At 55.4% G+C, this 23,164-nt stretch overlaps 2 protein-coding genes across 5 annotated transcripts; both read left to right on the forward strand.

Moving 5' to 3' along the window:
• Positions 1 to 851: 851 nt before the first annotated feature.
• On the forward strand, positions 852 to 4,967 carry TNNI3 (troponin I3, cardiac type). The gene is made up of 8 exons (XM_036274889.1): positions 852 to 989; positions 1,281 to 1,293; positions 1,420 to 1,500; positions 1,969 to 2,010; positions 2,286 to 2,417; positions 2,881 to 2,970; positions 3,485 to 3,661; positions 4,838 to 4,967. Exons 1-8 carry the CDS (start codon positions 979 to 981, stop codon positions 4,919 to 4,921), a joined length of 630 nt encoding a protein of 209 aa, XP_036130782.1. The 5' UTR covers positions 852 to 978; the 3' UTR covers positions 4,922 to 4,967.
• A 1,321-nt stretch (positions 4,968 to 6,288) lies between these two features.
• Positions 6,289 to 18,118, forward strand: TNNT1 (troponin T1, slow skeletal type). 4 transcript variants are annotated; one of them, XM_036274840.1, is made up of 14 exons: positions 6,289 to 6,309; positions 8,164 to 8,204; positions 8,309 to 8,322; positions 8,611 to 8,640; positions 8,880 to 8,912; positions 9,684 to 9,705; positions 11,198 to 11,261; positions 11,514 to 11,630; positions 11,872 to 11,949; positions 14,445 to 14,558; positions 15,291 to 15,400; positions 16,984 to 17,074; positions 17,212 to 17,252; positions 17,986 to 18,118. In XM_036274840.1, exons 2-14 carry the CDS (start codon positions 8,173 to 8,175, stop codon positions 18,029 to 18,031), a joined length of 792 nt encoding a protein of 263 aa, XP_036130733.1. In that variant the 5' UTR covers positions 6,289 to 6,309; positions 8,164 to 8,172; the 3' UTR covers positions 18,032 to 18,118. The 4 variants fall into 4 exon arrangements, with proteins under 4 accessions (XP_036130733.1, XP_036130735.1, XP_036130736.1 ...); XM_036274842.1 differs by having other exon boundaries at positions 9,687 to 9,705; XM_036274841.1 differs by lacking the exon at positions 6,289 to 6,309 and adding an exon at positions 7,194 to 7,244.
• The last annotated feature ends 5,046 nt before the right edge of the window (positions 18,119 to 23,164 follow it).

Genomic DNA, 23,164 nt, shown 5'->3' on the forward strand with positions numbered 1-23,164 from the left:
TGTCCTCCACCTCTAACGTCTAAAGTCAGGTCCTGGAACTAGAACCCGCCCCTAGAACACTCAGTTATACCCCCCACATTCTCACTCAGCCCCAGAGGTGGTTCTCCAATTTCAGATTCCATTTCTGAGAGTCTAGGTTCTGTCCTTAGGATTCTAGATTGTTCTCTCAGCCTTCTACACTTCCCTCCCAAGACTCTAAAGGCAGCCTAGAGATCAGGCCCGAAGTCTTCTGCGTGGTCCCCAGGTGTCCCATTCCTAACTGGGTGTTAGGGGTGTCTCCTCTCCCCGGGCTGCTCAGCACCCATGTGGTCCAAATAAAGAGAGCAGGGTCTTCTCCGTGTGTCTGTGTGTCCTGTCCTCAGTCAGTTTCCAGGGCTCGGAGTGGGGAGGGGCCAGGGAAGGTCAAGTGAGGGTAGCCAAGACCAGGTTTCTGGTTTTCCAAGTGGACTAGGAATGGATTTCCCGGCGCTGTCCCCTGAGTGCCGGAGCACCGCACGCCTGGGTCCTCAAAGCAAAATGTATTGAGTGACTAACCTGTCTGGGGCATGAAACTCGTGGTGAGATGATGAGAAAGAAGGACACAGCTCCAGCCCTCATGGAGACTGCAGTTTACTGAGGGGATGGGGCCCGGACTCCTGGGTGAGAGGGAGGAGGGGTGACAGGTCTGGACTCCTGGGTCTGCGTGAAGGGCCGGGTTTCTCAGGCAAGAACAGTGGCAGTGGGGTGATCCAGCTGGAGCCCCGCCCGCCCCACCCCTCACGCGCCCCCTTATCTCACATCCTGGGCAGGGGGAGGAGGGGACAGCAATATATTTAGTCTCTGCCCTGGCCTTTTATCAGTGTCCTCACCGAGGCTCGAGCAGCCCGGATGAGACTGAAGTCCCTGGGGCCTTCAAGGTCACCCCGGACGCCCCCTCACTGACTCTCCCAGAGCCTCTTGTCCCTTCTGTTTTCCGCAGCCCCTGGCCGGAGTCTCAGCATGGCAGACGAGTGAGTGAAGCCGGTCTCCTGAGGCCCGAGGCAGGGGGAGGTGGGGCGATCTCCGGGAGGGGGAGGGGTGAGAGCTGCGGGGCTGGACCCCTGGCCTGACACGGGAGGTGGGACAGGACTCCTGGGGGTCGCAATGGGGTAAGAGTTTGGGAATGAGACTCCTAGGACCCGAGACGGGGAAGCTGGTGGCACGACCTCTAGGTTAGAGGGGCTTCTGGGGTCCCTTTGGAGACGGACTGACCAGGCCACAGGCCCAGCATTAACCCCCTTTCCTGGCTTCTCTCCCTCCAGGAGCGGCGATGCGGTGAGAGCAGGCGTGGGCTGGACGGTGGGGCCGGGAGGGCGCTGGGCGGGAGGCTGCAGCCCCAGGGGAGGGCAAGGAGAGGGGCCGAGGGCCCGACGGTGACGCGGCTCCGTTCCCCCAACCCAGGCGGGGGAACCGCGCCCCGCTCCGGTGCGACGCCGCTCCTCCGCCAACTACCGCGCCTATGCCACCGAGCCGCACGCCAAGGTGAGGGTGGGGCAGCGCGCTGGGCGGGGCCGGGGCGGGGCCGGGGCGGGGCCTGGCTTCAGAGTCAGGTAGTTACTGTACTCAGCACCTTGGGGAAAAGGGGCGGAGCCATGACTTTGCCATTATGGAGGCGGGGTTTGGGTCATGGGCGGAGCTTAAGAGGATGAGCCGCGTCTCAGGGGCGGAGTTTCGCACAGGACCAGGCTCGGATTGGTGAGAGCTGCCTATGGGCGGAGTTAAGTTTCGTCCTGCGATTGCTTTGGAGGTAGTGGGCGGTGCCTAGCCAGAGTCAGAGGCCCAGATTGGTGCACCGGACTGAGGGGCGTGGCCTCTGGTGCTCTGAGGGCGGGACTTAGAGGCGGGCTCAAATCTGCACCTGGCTTGAGGGGGCGGGTTCGTAAGCCCCTCCCACTGCCCGCCTTTGGATTCCCCCCCTTTCTACTCCCTCTCTCCATCTCCTCCCGGCAGAAAAAGTCTAAGATCTCTGCTTCGAGAAAACTGCAGCTGAAGGTGAGAACGCGCCTGGAGAGGGAGCCTAGGTGTCCTTGAGGGGGGCGGAGCTAGAAGTTGGGAGTGAGGCTTCGAATGTGCGAGTGGGTGGGACTTGAAGTGTTGTTTGGGGCGTGGCTTTGCCCAGCTATGGTGGGGCGGAGCCTTGGAGGGCTGGACCTTGTAGGGGCGGGACTCTGGAAGGTCGGTCTGAGGATGGGGGGGGCGGGGCAGCCTCCCAGTCGGTCTTCATCTCGCTCTCCCACGTGGGGTGTGGTCCGGCCTCCCCTCCGCAGACCCTGATGCTGCAGATAGCGAAGCAAGAGCTGGAGCGGGAGGCAGAGGAGCGGCGCGGGGAGAAGGTGCGCGCTCTGAGCACGCGCTGCCAGCCTCTGGAGTTGGCCGGGCTGGGCTTCGAGGAGCTGCAGGTAGGTGCAGGCTCTAATCAGGGTCTCCTGCTCAGCCGGAGGTCCTGGGTTCCTGTGTCTGGTCTTGCATCCTTGAGGCTCTGGTACAGTCCTTCCCTTTTTTCTCTGAACCTTGGTGCCCAATCTCCCAATTTTTGTCCTCACGAGTTCAGAAATACGGCCTGCAAGCTGCCTACAGTCTCAAACCCAGAAGTCGGTTCCTTCATCCCTAATTCTGTCCATTCTCAGGATTACTGGCTCTGGAGTTCTCCTTTGTTCTCAGTTCCCCAGAGACTAGCTTCAGTCTATTTCAGGACCAGATATCCAGGTCCCCAGCCCCTCCTCCCTCAGACCCAGGATTCCAGGCCCCCAGCCCCTCCTCCCTCAGACCTGTGGCTCTTGGTCCCGAGCCCCCTGCTCCCTCAGACCTGTGGCTCTGGGTCCCCAGCCTTCTCTTACCACACATGACACTTTTCTTTACCAGGACTTGTGCCGACAGCTCCATGCCCGCCTGGACAAAGTGGATGAGGAGAGATATGACGTGGAGGCAAAAGTCACCAAGAACGTCACAGAGGTAGGAGGCATGGGGCATTCTGGGTCCCTTCCGAGTAGGATGCAATACCTGGGGCTGGGGTCTCAGCCTGGCTCCTTGCAGCTGCTTGTGGTTGGGGATACAAGGGCCCTGGGCTAACTCTGTGAGTCTGGCAAGGAGGGGGCAGAAGAATGACTACAGTATGGCCAGGCAAGGCTGTTCCAGGCAGGGGAAGGCGGACAGTAGAAAATGTGTTTTGAAAATGCGTGGCTGGTGCGTCAAAGGAGCTCAGGCATGGACGGGGAACCCCGAAGTGCAGGTAGCCTGGCTGGGATGTGTCAGTGGTTCAGAGGGATGAGGCTGGGGCAATCTGGGAAGGTTTCCAGCTCAGGGTGAGGAACTTGGATTTTGTCCCGGAGACAGTGGCAGCCTGAGCTTGGAAAAGCCTGGGTGAGGCCTGGCTTGGGATAGGCGAGCAGTGGAGGGTGTGAGAATTGGGAAAGGGGGAAGTGGAGGAAAAGGTCTCCACCTCCCCTTATTCCTGCTTCATCCCCAGATTGCAGATCTGACCCAGAAGATCTTTGACCTCCGGGGCAAGTTCAAGCGGCCCACTTTGCGGAGGGTGCGGATCTCTGCGGATGCCATGATGCAGGCGCTGCTGGGAACCAGGGCTAAGGAGTCCTTGGACCTGCGGGCCCACCTCAAGCAGGTGAAGAAGGAGGACACGGAGAAGGTAAGCATGGCTGGGCCAGGAAAGGCGATGCTTAGAGGACAGGGTGTGGGGGCAACAGTCCCAGGGCCTGGCCTCAGGGCAGATGACTTGGAATTTTGGGGAGAAGAATCTGCTAAGGAATCTTCAACAGGAAGTACAGGAAGTACACAGGAAGACAGGGTGTAGAAGGAGAAGACCAGAAGTGCATTAGGAGAAAGGAGGGAAATCGCATGGAGTCAGGATGTGCGTGAGGGTTGCAGGAAGTGCATGAGAGAAGAGATGGGCAGTGCAGAAGGAAGACAGGAAGTGCAGGAGAGAAGAGATGGGAAGTGCAGGAGGGAGACAGGAAGTGCAGGAGAGAAGAGATGGGAAGTGCAGGAGAGAAGAGATGGGAAGTGCAGGAGGGAGACAGGAAGTGCAGGAGAGAAGAGATGGGAAGTGCAGGAGAGAAGAGATGGGAAGTACAGGAGGGAGACAGGAAGTGCAGGAGAGAAGAGATGGGAAGTGCAGGAGGGAGACAGGAAGTGCAGGAGAGAAGAGATGGGAAGTGCAGGAGGGAGACAGGAAGTGCAGGAGAGAAGAGATGGGAAGTGCAGGAGGGAGACAGGAAGTGCAGGAGAGAAGAGATGGGAAGTGCAGGAGGGAGACAGGAAGTGCATGAGAGAAGAGATGGGAAGTGCAGGAGAGAGACAGGAAGTGCAGGAGAGAAGAGATGGGAAGTGCAGGAGAGAAGAGATGGGAAGTGCAGGAGGGAGACAGGAAGTGCAGGAGAGAAGAGATGGGAAGTGCAGGAGGGAGACAGGAAGTGCAGGAGAGAAGAGATGGGAAGTGCAGGAGGGAGACAGGAAGTGCATGAGAGAAGAGATGGGAAGTGCAGGAGAGAGACAGGAAGTGCAGGAGAGAAGAGATGGGAAGTGCAGGAGGGAGACAGGAAGTGCATGAGAGAAGAGATGGGAAGTGCAGGAGAGAGACAGGAAGTGCAGGAGAGAAGAGATGGGAAGTGCAGGAGGGAGACAGGAAGTGCAGGAGAGAAAAGAGGAAGTGCATGGGGCAGATTGGACTGGATCGTTGAGGGACAGGAAGCGTTCCAGAACCGGATCCCTGGGAAGACGTCCAGAACAGAGCGGCCCAGCAGGCTGAAGGGCGGGGGAGACTAGCTGAGGGAAGACACTCTAACCTCTGACCCCACTTCCCCAGGAAATCCGGGAGGTTGGAGACTGGCGCAAGAACATTGACGCGCTGAGTGGCATGGAGGGCCGCAAGAAAAAGTTTGAGGGCTGAGCTGGCCTGTCGGCTGTCCTGAGGAATAAACCTTCTGTCTGAGCTGGAAGTGGTTGTGTCTACCTGGGGGCTTGGGCGTGAGAGTCGGGGAAACTGAGGGCCGGGCTCCTTGAAGCCATACTGCACATCAGGGGCAGACATGGGTCTGGAAGTTCTCGGCTCCTGGGCTCCATGTGGGGGGCTCAGAGATGCTGAGACCCGGGCCCACAGAGACACAGACAGACACACACACACACAAAGACCCCAAGGGAATAGGGCAAAGACAGACTGATGGAAAGAGGTGCAAAGAAAGAGAAAATGCAGAGCAAGATGGAGACAGAAATGAGGACCCGTGGAGGGATAACTGCAGAGACCCAGAGAGAGACCCAGAAAGAGCTACAAAGGTAGAGACATGGGTACAGAGTCCGAGAGGGACAGACACGAGGTCCCAGGCAGACACTGGGGAGACCCAAGACACTGGCACCGAGAGAGGCAGATCCGCAGAGACACCCACAGAAATGTCGAGACTAGAACATGCGGAGAGAGGCCCAGTGGAGAACACAGAGACACAGAGATGCGGAGAGAGCCCCGAACACAGACCCAACGGAAACACACAGAAACACACAGAAAGAGAGACACAGGGATCGCAGATAGTGAGAGACAGAGGTGGAGTGAGAGACGCCCAAAGGCACGGAGGGGTGAGGAGTTTGCTCTCCAGGGTTGGCTCCCCTGGAGGTCAGGGTCATGGCTTGGCAGGAAAGGAGAGACCAAAAAAGGTCCATGTCAGATGGAGGTAGGGGTAAGGTCGTTCAGGCTGACACCCCCCCTTCCCACTCACACCTGCTCCCCTTTTTTAGCGCCTGTTGTCACCAGGGTGGAATCCTGGTGGCAGACAAAGGGTGGGGGTGGGGCAGGGGAGACAGAAAGATGGACGGAGAGAGACATGCCGTGGAGAGTCACAGAGACAAAGGAGAGACAGAGAAACGGGGATGAGATGGATGCCCAGAGACACCAAAAGGGGGACGAGAGCCTTGGAAAGAGAAACCGTTTGTCCCTTATACCCCTGTCATCAAAGAGCATTCTCCAAAGACCTCTGTGTGCTAAGCTCAGGGACTTCAAAGTATAAATGCCACGTGCTGTAGGGAGGTGGGGAGCACGGGGGGTCACCTGACCCAGCCGGAGGTTCCTGGGAGGTGCTGATGGGGTCGAGAAGGGGTCTCAGCAGCCAGGAGGTGCCTGGAGCATTAATGTGGAGCCAGAGTGGGGGCAGGGCAGCCTCTGCTGGGACTAGTGTTTGGGGAAAGGAATTCTCCCCCTCCCTCTCCCCCGGGGCGGGGCTGAGCTCCACTATAAATCGGGGGGCGCTTCAGCTGCCCAGCACGTCCGAGCCTCTGCAGACCCAGCCTTAGGTAAGGTTCCTGCGATCTCCTGAGGGGTGTGGAGATCTCGGAGGGGGCATGTATACCAGGATTTGGGTGTCCCAGAATATAACCTTAGGATCTCAGAAGTCTCAAGAATCAGGGGTTCTCAGAAATTAGGGGCATCTGGGCTTGGACGTCACGCAGTCTGGGTGTCAGGACTGGGGGGCAAAATCGGGGGTTCGAGGAATTGAGGACTCAAGATCTGTGGTCTTGTGACTGGAGGCGGCAGAATTTCTAGTGCCGCGATCAGAATATCGTGAATCGGGCATCAGTTGGGGCATTGGTTTTGGGGTCCCATCATTTTGAGGTTTTGGAATTTAGGGGGGTGTCAAGACCTGAGGTCTCAGAATCAGGGCATGAGGACTGGCTGGTGCATCGTAAGTTGTGGGTCTCAGGATCTGTGGGTATCAGGATTTAGGGGGACTCTTAATGTGGGCACCTTGGGGCCTGGGAGATGTCAGAAAATGGGGGATTTGTTTGGGGGTAAGGATGAAGCCTGTGGACAGATGCTGCTCTTGGGTGTCCTGCCTCCCCTCTGGCTGTGGGTGACGGTGAAAGAAGACAGGTGAAGACACCCAGCCAGAGGGAGGGGTGGTATCTGAGGGTGGGAGAGGAAACAGGGGAATGGTATGACTAATTCTCCCAGGAACACCCCCCATACACACTCCAGTCCCTTTTTAGGAGATGTCCTCTGTTTCCCTGTCTATGACATCCCCCCAAAATAGCCCCTGGGGGTGGGGCAGCTATTGTCTTCAGGCTACCATCCCTTCCCAAATACCTTCTCTTAATCCAACCCAGATCGGGTTCCATGGACGTGTCACAGACAAGAGACAGCTGGGTGGGTGGAGTGGGGGCAGGAGATGCAGCTCCGGGCTGTGCCTGGACCGCACCTCCCAAAGCCCTGTCCTTACAGGGCTTAGGAGGTGAACCCCAACCCCTCCTCCCTCAGACCCAGGAGTCCAGAGCCCCATCCTCCTCCTTCAGACCCAGGAGTCCAGGCCCCCAACTCCTCCTCCCTCAGACCAGGAGTCCTGGCCCCCAGTCCTCCTCCTTCAGACCCAGGAGTCCAGGCCCCCAGCCCTCCTCCTTCAGACCCAGGAGTCCAGGCCCCCAGCCCCTCCTCCCTCAGACCCAGGAGTCCAGGCCCCCAGCCCCTTCTCCCTCAGACCCAGGAGTCCAGGGCCCCAGCCTCCACCCTCAGACCCAGGAGTCCAGGGCCCCATCCTCTTTCCTCAGACCCAGGAGTCCAGGGCTCTATCCTCCTCCCTCAGACCAGGAGCCCGGCCCCAGCCCCTCCTCCCTCAGACCCAGGGGTCCAGGCCCCCAGCCCTCCTCCCTCAGACCCAGGAGTCCAGGCCCCCAGCCCTCCTCCCTCAGACCCAGGAGTCCAGGCCCCCAGCCCCTCCTCCCTCAGACCCAGGGGTCCAGGCCCCCAGCCCTCCTCCCTCAGACCCAGGAGTCCAGGCCCCCAGCCCTCCTCCCTCAGACCCAGGAGTCCAGGTCCCCAGCCCCTCCTCCCTCAGACCCAGGGGTCCAGGCCCCCAGCCCTCCTCCCTCAGACCCAGGAGTCCAGGCCCCCAGCCCTCCTCCCTCAGACCCAGGAGTCCAGGTCCCCAGCCCCTCCTCCCTCAGACCCAGGAGTCCAGGTCCCCAGCCCCTCCTCCCTCAGACCCAGGAGTCCAGGCCCCCAGCCCCTCCTCCCTCAGACCCAGGAGTCCAGGTCCCCAGCCCCTCCTCCCTCAGACCCAGGAGTCCAGGCCCCCAGTCCCCCCCCCTCAGACCAGGAGCCCGGCCCGGCCCCCCTGCTCTGGGACTGCGCCCACGCCCCGTTCTCGTCCTCAGGTCGCCAGGATGTGGGACACCGAAGAGCAGGAGTATGAGGAGTGAGTGATGCTGGTGGGAGGGCCGGCTGGGGTCCTGGAGAAGTGGGGACACTCCCGCACGTCTAACGTTCTCCCTCCCTCTTTCCCTCGCACCTCATCCTCAGGGAGCAGCCCGAAGGTGAGCGGGGAGTGTGCTGGCGTTGGGGGGCTGGGGACTCCTCGCGGACCCCGTGGGCGGAGGGGGGGTGCGGAGCGGGGGGCGCGCGCCCCGCCCGGCCCACTTTCCCGGGTTCCGGAGCGTTCGCAGCGCAGCCTCCGCACAGCCCGTGGGGAAGCGCACGGCCGGTCCGCGCCTGAGACCCAGAGGAGCCCCCCCGCCCCCCTGTGACTCACACCCAGGGCTCTGCCCCCCCCTCCCCGACCCCGGGTCCCTCACGGCCTCTCTTCTCCACCCCGCCCCTTCCAGAAGAGGAGGCTGACCCCGAGCCGGAGGAAGGTGAGGCCCTGGACTCCGCAGGTGGCAGCCGGACGCGGGGGCCGGACCGGGAGCTGGGGCGGGGACCACTGTCCTGTCCAGGGGTGGAGGCTGGGGTGGGGGCTCCCGAAGGCCTGAGTTTCAGTTCCTTTAACAGCCTCTCCCCTCTCTCCCCTCTCCCTTCCCGCACCCGCGCGTGGCCGCTCTCCTCCCCACTCCTCCCTCCCCAAATCCTGGCTTCTGCCCTGCCCCCTCCCCAGCCCCCGAGGAGCCGGAGCCGGTGGCAGAGCGAGGTAACCGCAGCTGCTTCGCTTCCCGAGAACGATTTCGGGGCTCCCCCACCCCAATATCCCCGGGATGCTGACCTCTACGAGGACTCCCTCCCGACCCCACACCTGGCCCCAGGCCCGGTCCTTTAAGCCCCCGAGAGCCCGCGCGCCCTCTGGTGGCCACGAAGGGAAATCGCCTCGCAGCGGCTTTAACCCTTTCCCTTCCTTCTTAAAGGGACCGACACCCAAGCCTTCTTCCCCAGCCTGGAGGAATACTTATAGAAGGGTTGGATGTTTGCGGAGAGGCACCCCCTCCCCCATCTTCACCCCCGACCCTGTCTGTTATTTTTCTCCTCCATATACATTCAAAGGTTGGGACCTGGGTTGCAGAAGGGGCTGGCACTGGGATTCTGGATTCCTGTGTCCCCCAGGGGGAGGGGGCTGGGCACACAACTCCTGGGTCACCGAATGAAGAGAGGGCTCCGGACCCCCCTGCACTGCTGGGTCTTGATGAAGGAGGGCAGGAGCTCTGGGTATGTGTAAGGGAGAGGGGCTGGGGTTTGGACTTCTGGGTCCCCATGCCAGTTCTGAATGTATATCTGATGCGTGTGACCCTCCTCCTCCTTTCTGGCCACCCTGATTTCCCTTCTCTCCTTTTCTTCCCCTATGCTCCCCCACCCCCACCCCAGAGCAGCTGGAGGAGGGAACTGGACTCTTGGGGACCAAGGTTTGGGGGGCTCCCTCCTCAGTCCCTCATAAACTCTGGCTAATTATCTCTTTGTATTCTCCCACCAGAAGAAGAGCGCCCCAAACCAAGGTGAGATCCTAGGGGGTGGGGAGGCAAATCACACCCTCCTAAGTATGTTGCCTACCTCCAGAGACAGGGTTCCAGGGAAGATAGAGTGGGGAAATCGAAACAGAGGAAAGGACAGTCAATTCCCTCTTTAGCAGACATTTCTGGAGAACTTCCCATGGTGTTTGGCCGGTCAAACCCACTCTGCCCTGTTGATGAAGCAGACCCAGATACAGGGATGGTACCAGCCAGGGGACTAGAGTAGCACAGATTAGGGCTCTATGTTTGTCCTAGGCAATCAAGGAAGGCTTCCCAGGGGAGGTGATAACTGTCTAGCTGAAGGAGATTGAAGGGAGATTGTAGATTAGAGAGCAGTATGATGAGTGCCAAGTCAGCGACTGATGTAGGCCAGTCTTTCAGGGTCATTCTGAGGAGGAGGAGGCTGAGCTCACTGGGGGCAGAGGGTCCTGGAGGAGGTGACTTTGGGCCCAAAGCTTGGAGATGCAAGGAGGCAGCAATCTGAGCATGAGAAACAAACAAACAAACAAACACAAACAAAAAACTAGAAGCAGATACTCTCTGGGCCTGTGTAGGCAGAGTGCAAATTTCATGATGGCTCTAGTTACAACAAGGGCCTGGGCCATGAAGGCCAGGGCAGTAGGGAGACATGGGACAGTTTTGAAGAGAGGAGACATAACGTCAGATCCAGGTGAAAGAGCACAGATGTGCCACAGGGTCAGGGAACGCTTGGTGGAGGAGGAAAGGCCTCCGGGATGAAGTATATCAGGGGAAAGGCATTGCTAGCTGCTGGAACAGCATGTGCAAAGGCCCTGGGGCACAAGAGCACAGGACATTGCCAGGGAACCATGAAATATGGTGTGTGTCTGAGTGAAGAGACAAGACCCTGGGAAAGTTGCCTGGGCTGGGGCTTAGGAAAGAGATTAGGCTGCAGACAGAGGTGGAGACACCTCAGTAATTGATGATAATCAAAGTCAAAGTCACCAAGTGAATGGCATCGATCATGAATGTCCCAGGAATGAATAAAAGGGCTCACTGGGGGACAAGAAGACAGATGGGACAGCCAGAGAAGTAGGGAACAAGTCGGGAGTTTGCTGTCTCAGAAACCAAAGAAAGAGAAAAGAGGGGGGGCTGACCCGCCCCCGGCAGCGCCGCCCAATACAAATATAATGCAAGCTGTGCAACTTTAAATTTTGTACTAGCCGCGTTTTAAAAAGTAAGACAGAAGATGCAGAACGAATCTTAATATCCTATTGTGTTCAACCTGTGATATCTGGAATGTCATCATTTCAACGTGTAATTAACATAAAACGTGAGCTATTTTGTTTGTAGCAAGTGTTCGAAATCAGATGTGTGTTTGGCTGACAGTCCCTCTCCATTGGGACTGGGCACATCGCAGGTGCTCAGCACCACGTGTGGCTGGTGGCCACCGCGCTAGCATGGCCGGGAGCGTCAGGGACCTCACGCTGCTCACTGTCTTTTTCTTCTGTCCCCTCAGCCGCCCCGTGGTACCTCCATTGATCCCCCCAAAGATCCCGGAAGGGGAACGTGTGGACTTCGATGTAAGTAGCAGACATCCCGCCCCCAGAAGCAGCTGCTAGCCCTTAGGGTGCCTTCATGCAAATTAGAAACAAGTGTTGCGCGTTCAGCCTCCTTTGGGAATGAAATGCCAATAGCCAAGTAGGGCCAGGACACGGTACTTTGCTGCCCCCTGCTGGAAATGTATAAACTGTCAACCCCACCGATTCCTGCAGGGAAGGGCTCGCCCCCTGGGGTCCCCGAGAATGACAGGGCTCTAACCCCCTTTCCTGCAGGACATCCACCGGAAGCGCATGGAGAAAGACCTGTTGGAGCTGCAGACGCTCATTGACGTGCACTTTGAGCAGCGCAAGAAGGAGGAAGAGGAGCTCATTGCGCTGAAAGACCGCATTGTGAGTCGAGGGAGGTGGGGCTCCCCAAATTCTTCCCTCACCCCGTGCTATCCTTTGGGTCTTGAGGAATAACGTAGAATAGCTCCCGTCCAGTACAGACCCGAGGCTGAAACTTTCGGAAATGGACCCAAGTCTGACCACATTGACACTTGTGCATTTTTTTTGCTCTTGACCTCGTTTGGGGGCGGATGGCAGGTGGGTTGGTAGCCTCTGCACCCCCTCATTCTTCTCGGTCCCCCAGGAACGCCGCCGGGCGGAGAGAGCTCAACAACAGCGCTTCAGAACCGAGAAGGAGCGGGAGCGGCAGGCCAAGCTGGCGGTGGGTGCCTCCCTCCTCTGGGAGCCCAAATGTTACTTCTTGAGCTGGACACTCTAGTTTCCATTCATGATATTGTCTGTGATCCCCAAAAGGTCCTTGTGCTGTATTATTCAAGGATCTTTCTGTTGGAAGGGACAGAAACCCCAACTCAAGCTGGATTCAGCAGAAAGAAAATTGTATTGGCTCATCCAAACAAAAGTCTAGGGTGATCTTGCTTCAGGCATGGCTGGATCAAGGGACTCAAATAACATGACAAAGACCCAGCTTTTCTCCTCCCATCCCTTGGCTCAATTTCTTTCTTTCTTTCTTTCTTTCTTTCTTTCTTTCTTTCTTTCTTTCTTTTTTTATACTTTGTTCAGATAGAGTGGGGGGGGGAGAGAGAGAGAGAGAGAGAGAGAGAGAGAGAGAGAAACATCGACGTGAAATGGACACATCGAGTGGTTGCCACCCTCACAACCCAACCTGGGCCGAGGACAAACTGCAACCGAGGTACATGCCCTTAGTGGGAACCGAACCAGGATCTCTCTGGACCGCAGGCCGACGCTCTAACCTCTGAGCCAAACCGGCCAGGGATTGGCTCATTTTCTATGGACATTGCAGCAACCAATTCATGTTTGCCTGGGACTTTCCTGGTCTGAGCTCCCCAAATCCTGTGTCCATCTGTCCCAGGCAAACAAGAGTTGTTGTTCCTCGTCCATAGTCGGGGGAGAGTGGTTAGAATGCACCCATCACTTCAGGCCTTAGAAACGTGATCTGTGGTGGCATCGAGGAAGTGCCCACCAGAACCACTTTAAGGAACAGGAGTAGGATGGTGTGGTAGGCACAATAAGGGTCTCCCCAAGATGTTCACATCCTACTTCCGGGAGTCTGTGATTATGGTACCTTCTACAGCAAAAGTGACTTTGCAGATGTGGTTAAGGACCTTGAGATGGGGAGACGATCTCGGATGGTCGAGGTGGGCTCAGTGTCATCACAAGTGTCCTTGGGAGAGGGAGTCAGGAGCATCAGGGGTATTTGAAGACGGAGGAAGGGGCCAAGAGCAAAGGGACGCAGGCAACCCCTAGAATCTGGAGAAGGTAGGGACATGGGTCCTTGCTGGAGCCTCCAGAGGGAACCAGCCCTGCTCATGCCTTGGTTTTAGCCAGTGAGACCTATCACACCTCTGACCTGCGACCCGCACAGCTGTAAGAATAAATGTGTATTTTTAAAACTTTAGTTTTAAAGAATAGTGTATTGATTTTTAGAGAGAGAGAATGGGAGAAGAAACTTTGATGTGAGAGTGTAATATCGATGGGCTGCCTCCTGCATGCCCTTGGGGATCTAGTCCACAGCCCAGGCATGTGCCCTTACTGGGAATTGAATCAGTGACCTTTTGGTGCACAGGACAATGCCCAACAACTGAGCCACACTGGCCAGGGCAGTTTGTGTTGTTTTTAAAAATATTTTTTTCAGCCTGACCGATGTGGCTTAGTGGATTGAGCATCATCCCAAGGACTGAGAGGTCCTGGTTTGATTTCCAGTCAGGGTACTTGCCAGGGTTTGGGGCTGAATCCTCAGTGGGGGGCGTGCAGGAGGCAGCTGACTGATGTTCCTCACATCGATGTTTCTCTCTCTCTCTCTCCCTTCTGTCCCTCCCTCCTACTCTATCTGAAGATAAATGGAAAAATATCCTCAGGTGAGGATTAAAAAGAAACAAACTAACTAAAAAAATTTTTTCCCAATTACAGTTGACATTCCCTATTATATTAGTCTCAGGTGTACAGCATAGTGGTGAGACATTTTTGTAACTTACAAAGTGGTCCCCCAAGAAGTCTAGTCCCCACCTGGTGAATTTGCATCTTCTTAAGCCAGTAAGTTTGCAAATCACACAGATTTAGGGAACTGTCCCAGGTGAGGAATGTTGGACATACCAAAACTATCAGGCCCACGAGGGCCCTTCCAGGGGGAAAGGGCCTTGGTCTGAACCAGCCACTGTGTCTGCAACCAGCAAGGCACACTTTCTGGAGGTGGTAACACCTTTGCTAGACATTCTAGAACCCCTTGCTCAGGCTCAAGTCCCCGTCAACCTGTCTGGAGCCCCAGGCTCCCCACTGCCATCATGTTACCCTCCTTGACCCTCTGAGGACAGTCATTCTCATCTCATGAGACTCAGGGGGACTAAGGCCCAGAGAGGGTGAGTATCTGTGCTGAGGCTGCACAGCCAAGTTCGCTGTTGGCCATTTCATGCTGGAGAGATGCAGGAAAAGCAAGCACATTCCTCCTCCATCTGACATTGTGCTGGAGCGGGGAGTACCAAGGCCCAGAGAGAAGGAGGGCTTGCAGGTGGTCACACAGCCAGGCCTGAAGGGCAGAGGGGACACCTGCATGCTTACCTGTTCCACATTGACTTGCCTCTCACCACTGGGTCTGAATCCCCCTTTCACGTCCCCATCTCAGGCCCTCTCCCCCAAGAGTGGGGGGGCAGACCTTGGGGTATAATCCTTTCCCCCCCACAGGAGGAGAAAATGCGGAAGGAAGAGGAAGAGGCTAAGAAGCGGGCTGAGGATGATGCCAAGAAGAAGAAGGTTCTGTCCAACATGGGGGCCCACTTTGGGGGCTACCTGGTCAAGGTGAGGTCAGCTGCCTGGGGCCTGAGTTTAGGGTCCCAGGGAGGAGGTGACTGAGGGCACAGACTTCTGGTCCCAGGGAGGAGGGGCTGGGGGCCTGGGCTCCTGGGTCTGAGGGAGGAGGGGCTGGGGGCCCGGACTCCTGGGTCTGAGGGAGGAGGGGCTGGGGGCCTGGACTCCTGGGTCTGAGGGAGGAGGGGCTGGGGGCCTGGACTCCTGGGTCTGAGGGAGGAGGGGCTGGGGGCCCGGACTCCTGGGTCTGAGGGAGGAGGGGCTGGGGGCCCGGACTCCTGGGTCTGAGGGAGGAGGGGCTGGGGGCCCGGACTCCTGGGTCTGAGGGAGGAGGGGCTGGGGGCCCGGACTCCTGGGTCTGAGGGAGGAGGGGCTGGGGGCCCGGACTCCTGGGTCTGAGGGAGGAGGGGCTGGGGGCCCGGACTCCTGGGTCTGAGGGAGGAGGGGCTGGGGGCCCGGACTCCTGGGTCTGAGGGAGGAGGGGCTGGGGGCCCGGACTCCTGGGTCTGAGGGAGGAGGGGCTGGGGGCCCGGACTCCTGGGTCTGAGGGAGGAGGGGCTGGGGGCCCGGACTCCTGGGTCTGAGGGAGGAGGGGCTGGGGTCTTAGATGACTGAGGTCCTGGGAGGGATGTTGGCCTGGATCGCAGACCCCTGGGTCCTGAAGTGGGGAACCATCTGTAGGATTTGTACCCCAACTCAAGGTGTCTCCTCCCCAATCCTCAGGCAGAACAAAAGCGGGGTAAGCGCCAGACGGGGCGGGAGATGAAACTTCGTATCCTGTCTGAGCGTAAAAAGCCTCTGAACATCGATCACATGGGAGAGGAACAGCTTAGGTAGGTGGGGAGGGGCCTGGGGGTGAGACAGGGAGACAAGGGGACCTTCCTGCAGATCCCGGTGGGCAGAAGCCTTGGTGCTCTGTGACTTAGAGCAAGTGTCTCCCCCTCTCTGGGCCCCTGTAGCCTCCTCTGTAAAACGTCACTGCTATAGGATCTACTCTTTGTGGGTGCCAAGACCCATTAGTAAAGGTCAGCGAGATAATAATATTTTACATCCATTATCTCATCATTCAACAACTCAATGCAGTAGACTTTTATCAGTTAAGAAAGAATAAATTTGGCATCTAGTTACTGAAATCTGACTAAAGTATCTTAAAATACAGAGCTTAAGTTTTTCACATAGAAGAAACATTCCAGTGTTGATAGGAAACTCTACAAAATCATTAGAGACCCAGACTCCTATTTTTCTGCTCCATCACTTTTAGCCCAATATTTCCATCCTCACATTCACCTCATGGTCCAAAATGGCTGCTGGAGCTCCAGCCATCACATCCAAGCAGCAGAAAGAAGTTGCAAGGGAAGGGCCACAAACTTTCTTGGAAGCCCCATCCAATGACCTACTTTTTTTTTTTCTTTTTTTCTTTATTGATTGTAGACAGAGAGAAAGGGAGAGGGAGAGAGAGATAGAAACATCGATGAGAGAGAATATTGTTTGGCTGCCTCCTGCATGTCCCCCGACTGGGGATTGGGCCCACAATCTGGGCATGTGGCCTGATTGGGAATCGAACCAGCGACCTTTTGATGTATAGGTTGATGCTCAGCCACTGAGCCACACTGGCCAGATAATGACCTACTTTCATTCTGACTGTCCCTACTTGCAAGGGAGGTTGAGGAGAGAGACTTTTTTTTTTTTTTAATACTCACCCGAGGACATTTTTGCATTTATATTCAGATAGAGCAGGAGGGAGAGAGGGAGGAAGAGAGAGAGACAAACATCGATGTGAGAGAGGCACATAGACTGGCTGCCACCCACATGACCCCAACGGGGTGGGGACAAATCGCAACTTAGGTATGTGCCCTTAGCAGGAACTGAACCCAGGTCTCTCTGGTCTGCAGGCAGCACTCTAACCGCTGAGCCAAACAGGCCAGGGTGAGAAGTGGCTTTTTAACTGGACCTATTACAGAAAGTTCAGTTTCTAAGGAAGAAAGGGTTAAGGGATGTTGGGCGGGCAACCAGCTACCTCTTTCACAGTTTTGTTTCTACATTTTTGTGTGTGTGTGTGTGTGAGAGAGAAATAGGATCCCAGGGGAAGTCACCAGGCTATAGTCACCAACCAGAAAATCATAGAGTGGGGACTTGAACCACGACTTTCTGACGCCAGAGCCTGGGTCCTCAGCCACGACCTCATTCTCACTTAGGGGAATATGAATCTCCATTCTGGGTAGGGAGAGAGTGGGCAGAGATTTTAAAACCCTTTGCTTCAATTCACGTTGGATATTTCTGCCTCAAATGTTCACAAAATGGCACCAATAACACCAAATTCAGAGTCACGCTGTGTGGCTTCAGACAGTTCCCTCAACCTCTCTGAGCCTAGGGTGTGGCCGGGCCCCAGTCCCTGACAGCCTGTCTGCCCTGCCAGGGACAAGGCCCAGGAACTGTCGGACTGGATCCACCAGCTGGAGTCGGAGAAGTTTGACCTGATGGAGAAAATGAAGCAGCAGAAATATGAGGTGAGACCCATCTCTGCTGGGGATGCAGGCTGGGCTGGGGCAGGGCTGGGCTGGGACAGGACGGGGCTGGGGCAGGGCGGGGCAGACAGGCCTGTCCCCAGGCTGTGCCAGCATCTCCCTCTCCGCTCCCTCTGCAGATCAACTTGCTCTACAATCGCATCAGCCACGCCCAGAAGTTGTAAGTGTCCCGGGCCTGAGCCCCACGCCCTCCCTCTGACTCTCGGGGTGTCTCCTTCCTTCTCCTTCCTCCTCAGTCCCTCTTAGGGTCTGTCCCTTTCTCTTTGTCCCTCATTTCTGTCATTTCTCTGTGTCCTCCGGCTCTTTCCTGGGCTTTCAATCAACATCTCCATGTCCCTGTAAGTCACTGGTTCTCAAGGATGGGGCTGATCTTGCCCCCCAGGGAACACTGGGCAAAGTCTGGAACATTTTTGGTTGCCACAGCTGCGCGGGTGTTCCTGGCACCTAGTGGGGGGAGGCCAGGGATGCTACTCCACACCCTGCAGTGCGCAGGACAGCGCCCTACACAGAGGCCCCGCCCCCAGAGGCCCTGCCCCACACAGAGGCCTTGCCCCCAGAGGCCCCGCCCCACAGCAGAGGCCCCGCCCCACAGCAGAGGCCCCGCCCCACAGCAGAGGTCCGGCCCCAAAGGTCAGCAGTGCCAGCTCCCAGTCATAAATGTGACCCGTGTCACACCCACGCGGAAAACCTCAACTCAGCACAGACACCCACTCCGCGTGACACCTGGGTCTTTGACCGTGAACCTCACCACCCCAGCCAGTGAACCCAGATGAGCATGTATTTGCCCATCTCTTTCTCTGGGCACCGAAAGCGGGTATTTTCGGGGGTGGGGGTGTCCCCATTTCAGAGGTCCAGGGAGCCCTCCCTCCTGACACCCCCTCCTTCTCCTACAGCCGGAAGGGGGCAGCGAAGGGCCGCCTTGGTGGCCGGTGGAAGTGAGGATGGGGCGGTGGCCCACCCTGAGGAACCAGCACCGGGAGCAGTCGGAGTGCTTGTCCCGTGTGTATCTTGAAATAAACGCTCCGCCTGCGGGCACCTGCTGAGGTCGTTATTATTGTTAATGTGCAGCCCGGCTCTTGCGGTTAACTGACTTATTATCACCAGCTCCCATTGTTTGGAGAATCTTCATATTATCACATCGACATGTAAAGTTTAACCCTCACACTGGCTGGTGGGGAGGTAAAGTGGGGCGGTGCTTTGGAAAACAGTCTGGTGGTTCCTTAAAACGTTAAACACAGAGTTTCTGGTCCAGCAATTCCACTCCTAGGCATCTGCCTAAGAGAACAGAAAAACAGATCCATATCAGAACATGCACGCGTATGTGGTAGCCGCATTACTCACAGCAGCCACAAGGTGGAGACAACCCAAGAGTCCATCACTGATGAATGGGTACAGTGGAATATTACTCAGCCGTGAAAAGGAATGAAACTTTGATACCGGCCACAGTGAGGATGAACCTCGAAAACATGATGCTCAGTGAAATACAGACACGAAAGGCCACACAGTGTATGGTTTTATTTGTGTGAAATTTCCAGAAGGCAAATTTATAGAGGCAGAAGGTTAGATTATTGTTTTCCAGGGACTGGGGAGGGGAAGGGATGGGGAGGCGAGGGCTAAAGGGACTGGCATTTCTTTTCGGGGTTGTGAAAATGCTCTGGAATTAGCGACAGTTACACAACCTTAAGACTATGGTGAAGAGCCACTGGATTGGACACTTTGAAATGTTCTTGGTATGTGCATAATATTTGATTTTAGGAATACAAAACCAGGCCCTGGCCGGGTAGCTCAGTTGGTTGGAGCATCTTCCCCATATGCCAGTGTTTTGGGTTCGATCCCTGGTGGCACATACAAAAAACAACCAATGAATGCATAAATAAGTGGAACAACAAATTGGTGTTTATCTAAAATCAATACATAAGAATTAAAATTGTTTTTTGCTTTATTGATTTTGGAGAGAAAGGAAGGGAGAGGGAGAGAGAGAAACATCGATGAGAGAGAACACTGACTGGCTGCCTCCTGCATGACCCACACTGGGGATTTGGCCCACAACCTGGACGTGTGTCCTGACTGGGAGTTGAACCAGCGACCTCTTGGTGCATGGGCTGATGCTCAACCACTGAGCCACACCAGACAGGCAATAAATAAGAATTTTAAAAAAGTCTTTTAAAAAGAAATGCAAAAGCAAAGCCTAACAAAAAACTTTATAAAGTTGCTCATGGGAGGGTCAGCTGAATGACAAATGAATCCCTGTCACTTGCCCCTCTGCCTTTGTGACTTGCAGAACAGGACTTACGTTAGTGATTGTGTTGGTCTGGCTACTGGGCTCCAAATCCCAAATAACGGTGGCTCACGCAAGATATTTGATTTCTCTCGCATGTAAGAGTCTGAACTGAGCCCAGCTGGTGTGGCTCAGTGGATTGAGCGTCCTCCCATGGACTGAGAGGTCCCCGTTTGATTACCTGTCAGGGCACAAGCCCGAGCTGTGGTCTCCATCCCCAGTAGGGGGCATGCAGGAGGCAGCTGATCTATGTTTCTCTCTCACATAGATGTTTCTATTTCTCCCTTCTTCTCTCTCTGAAAAATCAAGAAAAACAGTTAAAAAGAAAAGAGTCTGAATTGAGATAGGGGCTCTGTTTCGTGAAGTTGTTTGAGACTAAGCTCCTTCATCTTTTTTTTTCTTTTTCTTGTGGTATATGCCCCTAGCAGGAACCGAATCTGAAACTCTCTGGTCCACAGGCTGATGCTCAACCGCTGAGCCAAACTGGCCAGGGCTCCTTCATCTTTTTAAAAAATCCTCACTTGATGATATGCTTTTGTTGATTTTTAGGGAGAGAGAGAGAGAGAGAAACATTGATGTGGGAGAGAAACATCGATTGATTGCCTCCTGGAGGCGCCCAGCTGGGGATCGAGACTGCAACCCAGGTATGTGCACTGACCAGGAATCAAACCTGAGACCTTTCGGTGTATGGATCGACACTCCAATCAACTGAGCCACCAGGCCAGGGCAGGCTCCTTCGTTTTTGAGGCTACATCTCTAGGGTTTTGCCTTTGTCCAAAGGGGTAAGTGCTATGGACTAAAGGTTTGTGACTCCCAAATCCATATGTTGAAGCCCTACCTCCTGCAATTGAATGGCGTTTAGAGGTGGGCCCTTTGGCAGGTGATTAGGGTTAGAGGAGGTCCTGAGGGTGGGGCCCCCATGGTGGAGGTAGGGTTTCTAGAAGTAGAAGAGACCAGACCTTTCTCTCCCCACCATGTGAGGACAGCAAGAAGGTGGTCATCTACAAGCCAGTAGGAGGGTTCTCACCAGAACCCCCCCTCATGTTGGCACCCTGATCTCAGACTTCCAGCCCCCAGCTGTGAGAAATAAGTGGTTGTTGTGTAAGCCATGCAGTCTATGATATTCTTGTCCTAGCAGCTGGCGTTGACTAAGACAAAGTGCTCCACTAGCCTCCACAAGCAGGTCAGCAATGGGGTGCCTTACACAATAACTTCCCTCTTGAATGTAAAAGGCTGTTTTGTGCAAATAGCTCTTACAAGAACGGAGTTTAAATAACAGAAATCAGAACTGACGTATAATGTGCTTAGCCCTGTTTCCACACTGGACAGGAGACTACACCGGGGTTCATCCCTTTATCTGAACCATCTTTATGATGCAGACCAGTGCCTGGTTTTCTGCCTGGATCATTTTTTTTTTTTTAGTCGGTCTGAGGTTGCCCTGGTTGGTTTGGCTCAGCGGTTAAAGCATCGACCCGAGGACTCAAGGGTCTCAGGTTTGATTCCTGGTCAAGGACATGTACCTGAGTTGCAAGTTTGATCCCGGCCCGGATTGGGGTTGTGCAGGAGGCAACCAATTGATGTGTCTCTCTCACATCGATGTTTCTCTCTCTTTCCCTCTCTCTCTCTCTCTCTCCTTCCCTCCCTCCCACTCTATCATCTAAAAATCAGTGAAAAAATATCCTTGGGTGAGGATTAACAACAACAACAACAACAACAACAACAACAACAACAAATCAGTTTGAGGTTACTTTCACCAGCAGTGAGGAGGGCCTGCAGCTCTAAGGTCAAGTATACAATTTCCAGGGTTAGCACTGAGAGAAAACAGGACTGAGAAGGGCAAACACCTTCACCATGAAAAAGAAAAGGGCAGAAGAGAATTTTAACAAATATGAAAATGTCTGGACACAGCCAATGTCTTCTATCTATCAGATACTGCATGCCTGCTGTCTCAACAACTCCAGAGTTGAAGAGAGGGGGCCCAGGTCCCAGAGCTAGAAATGGGGCAGAGACAAGATTCAAACCACAGCTAGAATTCTTAACCATTGCAATAGAATAGAATTTTAAAAATAGAAGTTAAAGTCAATTAAAGATTACTAATAGAGCTTATGGTGGGAGAACATCTGACAGTTCCTTCTGTGGGTTGAGCAGATACCGCAAATTGTATCTCTCACAAATAAATGATCATAGTCACACAAAAAAATACATATTTACACCAAAGCTTACAGCCACCATAAGCAGAAGCATCCCTAAACAGCACACACCCAGCCACAAACACAACTGAAAACGCACGCAATTATAATGTGTCATGGTACACATAGGCACGGAGACACCCATAACAACATACGGATGATTTACTGCCTGCCTTTTAAACTCCCGGGAGAAGGAGGTTGGAGAGGATGTTCATGGGAAGTGTGGAATTGAGGACTACATATCCCAAGAGCCAGCAGGACGGCTATCTCTTGTATCTATGGCGGTTGCTCCCAAGGCCTCATGGGACTTGTAGTTTATTTCTTTGCACAGGCCCAAGGACTGTAGGGTGGGTGGAGTCTGTTGCTTCTGTCCGGATTTCAGAACCTTTCTGTACGACTTTTATGGGTCTTTATTCCAGTCTCAAAGTGCCTGCACCTATCTCAAGTTGGGCTTTGATGCAGTATACTTACAGTAAGGATATTTTACTGCTTCATAGTGCTATGTATGAGACCACTCACCCTCCAAATCCATTGGAATGCCTCGCCCTGGACTACAAATCCCAGCATGGCTTGCGGGGGTGTAGGGGCTAAACTACATTTCCCAGAGTGCTCCACGACTCTGCGTGAGACCAAGAAAAGGACCAGCCAGATGGTTCTGAGGCGCTCATTGTAGACCCCGTCCTCATGGCTTCCTTTCCCCATGTGACCCAGGAGGTATCATCAGGGACTTTGGACTTTTCTTGCCATTGAGTCTGATTTCTTAAGTCCAACTGAGTCTTTGGGGGCGTGGCCATGCGGACTACATTTCCCAGCACGCCGCCAGGCTGTTGGCCGATTGCCGTGAAGCTCGTACCGCAAACTTCATTTCCCAGCATGCCGTGGGAGGCCACCCAGGAAGGCTTGGGCGTGAAGTCTCTTGAATGATGTAGGTGTTGCGCACTCAATTTCCCATGATGCCCTAGTGTTGTTCACGACCTAGGGAATCCCCTCATTCATTCATCCAAAAACTATTTTGGATCGTGTGCTCCTAGGCTCGGTGGTAGGCACGCAGAAGACAAATCCGCCGTCCTCCTGCAGCTTATTTCTGGTTGAAGGGAGCAGCCAGCCTATAATGCACCCACTAGACGGTACGAGGAGAGCTGATTAGGTGTATGGAAAAATTAGTTCTTTATCTTTTAGGACTTCTGGGCTGTGGAGTCTCTTTCCTACCAGGTCCCAGAGAGGCAACTACATTTCCCAGCATGCCCAGGGGCACGCCTGTGGCCTACAGACTCCATTTCCCAGCGTTCCACTTGACACCCGAGAGCCCCGGACCTCCCAGAGTGCCCGGGGGCAGACAGAGGCTGGAATGATGCCATTAGCAACTTCCTCTTGGTAGACGTTCCATTTCCCAGCGCTTCCCGCGGCTGTCTTTGGCCAGTGGACTGCATTTCCCAGCGCGCCCCGGGGCGGCGCGGTGACGTAGAGCGCAGGGCGTGGCCGGCAGAGCCTTCGGCCGGCGGCGCGAGGCGAGCGGCAGTTCCCGTCGGCCCCGGGGCGGGCGGTGGCGGCGGCGGTGGAGGGTTGGCGCTCGCTCGCTCGCTCCCGGGGCGGGCGGGCGGCGCG

This window comes from Molossus molossus, unplaced genomic scaffold (assembly GCF_014108415.1).
Source record: "Molossus molossus isolate mMolMol1 unplaced genomic scaffold, mMolMol1.p scaffold_m16_p_21, whole genome shotgun sequence".
Classification (NCBI taxonomy): Eukaryota; Metazoa; Chordata; class Mammalia; order Chiroptera; family Molossidae; genus Molossus; species Molossus molossus.

Bases quoted from the DNA above. Each gene is read 5' to 3' on its own strand.
- TNNI3 (XM_036274889.1), top strand. The intron at 2,418-2,880 runs GTAGGTGCAGGC...TTTCTTTACCAG, and splicing joins TGGGCTTCGAGGAGCTGCAG to GACTTGTGCCGACAGCTCCA. The intron at 2,971-3,484 runs GTAGGAGGCATG...CTTCATCCCCAG, and splicing joins TCACCAAGAACGTCACAGAG to ATTGCAGATCTGACCCAGAA.
- TNNT1 (XM_036274840.1), top strand. From the start codon at position 8,173: ATGTGGGACACCGAAGAGCAGGAGTATGAGGA. The intron at 11,631-11,871 runs GTGAGTCGAGGG...TCGGTCCCCCAG, and splicing joins TTGCGCTGAAAGACCGCATT to GAACGCCGCCGGGCGGAGAG. The intron at 15,401-16,983 runs GTAGGTGGGGAG...CTGCCCTGCCAG, and splicing joins ATGGGAGAGGAACAGCTTAG to GGACAAGGCCCAGGAACTGT.